This window comes from Amblyomma maculatum, chromosome 4 (genome assembly GCF_055883805.1).
Source record: "Amblyomma maculatum isolate TAMU_Amacu chromosome 4, ASM5588380v1, whole genome shotgun sequence".
Classification (NCBI taxonomy): Eukaryota; Metazoa; Arthropoda; class Arachnida; order Ixodida; family Ixodidae; genus Amblyomma; species Amblyomma maculatum.
This window is the reverse complement of record NC_139347.1, coordinates 57,783,991-57,786,428: the sequence shown is the minus strand read 5'-3', so window position 1 is coordinate 57,786,428 and position 2,438 is coordinate 57,783,991. Positions and strand designations below refer to the sequence as shown.

The 2,438-nt window shown below is 47.8% G+C and overlaps 1 protein-coding gene across 1 annotated transcript in view; it reads right to left on the bottom strand.

The window, feature by feature from the left end:
• LOC146191136 (uncharacterized) overlaps positions 1-1,438 on the bottom strand; it is a 1,971-nt gene extending 533 nt beyond the window's left edge. Inside the window, exon 1 of the mRNA XM_084599885.1 lies at positions 1-1,438. This exon is cut by the window's left edge and continues 533 nt beyond it. Coding sequence (XP_084456011.1) covers positions 1-1,438 — 1,438 coding nt within the window.
• Positions 1,439-2,438: the final 1,000 nt, after the last annotated feature.

Here is a 2,438-nt window from a genome sequence, read left to right as displayed (position 1 = left end):
TTGTCTGGTGCGGTGTCTCCGGAGCGGAGGACGCCAGGTGCTGCAGCGTGGCGTGCACATCGAATGGCGTCGTCAGACGCCTGGAGTTTGTCCGCACACGCGACACTGCGGTGGGGTAACGCTGAACGAACGATTCTGGAAAGGCGAGGAACATGATGGGCATGCGCTCCTCGAGCTTACCCACGTACGTCGAACGTATGGGCCCGAAACGCAAGCCATGGTCGCTGAAGAACACGAGAAGGGTGTTCTTGAGCGCTCCGCTGCTGTATAAGCGCTCCAGGAGGCGTACCGAGGGAGCGTCGGCATACCCGGCGTTATTCAAGCTATCGTGTGTGAGGCGGGCCACAAAGGCGAAACCGAAGTGAGGTTTCGACTCGAAGGTCTCGGCAAAGTCGGCCACGTAGTCGAATACCACTTCCACTTCCATCTTGGAACCCCAGCAATGGCGGCCCACCTTAGAGCGCACAGCGGAGTTCTCCGTGGCGAGACACAACGGTCTCAAGTAGTAGTCTGCAGGCGGCCTCGCAAAACCGTGCTTGAGGTAATTGAAAGTGGCTATAGTTGGCGCATCTTCGGCGAAAAGCGTACGGTGTCCTCGCATCGCAAATTCCTTCCACACAAAGTCTAATCCGTCGAAAGTGAACCTGGATAGGCTTTCATTCCAATAGTATTCCAAGAAATGTCCCGTAAGCAGAGCGACTATGTTAGGAAAAGTGTTGTCACCGATCTTCGTATAACCGTGCAGCTGCACAGCGCCAAGAATATCCTTCAAGAATGCCTTGGTCCGGGGCATGTGCCTTTCAAAGTTGAGGTTAGAAATTGAGTCTACTCCGATCAAGAGCACATTGAGGTTGGGCACCTTAGAATTTTCGTAGGCTCTTTGACGTCGTTCGAGCTTGCGCTCTAGATCCGCAAACACCGGAACGAGAGGTATGTGTTGCACGTGTACTTCTTGGTGGTTATGGAAACAATTTACGATAGCGTGTCGCACCTTCAAAGGGCTACCAAAGTCGAGCGGCTTCGGAGCACTCAGATTGTAGCGGCCGTCGATCACGTGTGCCGGAGCGCTCGGATCCCTGAATACTTCCCTGTAGGTGCACTTGATTTGGGAGCGCTTAAGCTTGTAGTGACGCCATAACAGGGTTTCGTCCACTTCCAGCACGGCGTTGGGATGGACGTGCAAAAAACTTGGTCTTCCAGGGCACACGAAGTCGCCAACCTTGTGGTACAAGTGGGCCACACTGGTGTCGAACGGGTCCCAAGCCGGGATATTGCACTCTGAGGTACGAATCAGATACCCGCTGGCTTCGAGGTCCTCCTCTTCGTCCGAGCGAACTGACTTCCACCAATTCAGCCAAGGAAGCACGGTTGTGTAGCGGGACAGGAACACGAAACACACAGCCCCAAGCACAGTGGTCAGTGCGAAGGCCCGACGCATCACGTGCTGTCCTCGGAACCTGCACGTGAAGCATATGATTGTGATGCAGAGAGCCGGAACAGAACGCGGATACCATCTGGTGCAAGAAATGTCAGGTTTTAGCCTATGCTTTCCTACTCGGGGGGTGCGGCTTCAACTCCATACGCGCTTAATGAGAATATCTGAAGGTGCAGTAAGTTTGTGAGAAGGGCTTTTGAACTTTACTGCCTGTTCTTTGCGTATTAGTTTTTAAACCAAACGTTCGGGTTGACCAAAATAGGTCATTGAACATGCTTTGCAACACGTCTTTTGAGTTGCTTGGCAAGTAATAGCATCTGCGGATTGCAGATCACAAAGGTATTTTTAACTCCCATTCCTGGGTTTCCCTAATCTAAAAGTTTGAATACCTGGAAAATTAGAGGGTAGCACTGCAGAGATTATGCCTCCCTACACAACACTCTTGCTTATTGGGATTTTGTCACTTTCTTTATAGAGGATTATGCTGGCTGCGCAGTCGCTGTAGATGTCTTCTGGTATATTTACCACAGGGCTATTCTGCACATTGGTTTCGCAGTTCCCGCATGACTGCTGAAGGTTTTTCTGAGTCATAATTTTTCTTATAACCTAAGAAAGGTATCTATAAGGTGGTTGTATATTCTGTACATATACATATACATATACATATACATATACATATACATATACATATACATATACATATACATATATATATACATATACATATACATATACATATACATATACATATACATATACATATACATATACATATACATATACATATACATATACATATACATATACATATACATATATAGTGAGAATATCCTGCATTCTCGAGTGGCCATTAAGGAAGCATGCCTCCTCCTTTGGCTGATTGAAGTCGAAGGCTTTCCTTATTCTATTGGCTATCACCACGGTAAATACCTTGTAGGCAACAGGAAGTAAGCTGATCTTTGTGTAATTTTTCAAGTCTTTCAAAACCTCTTAGCAGCATTAA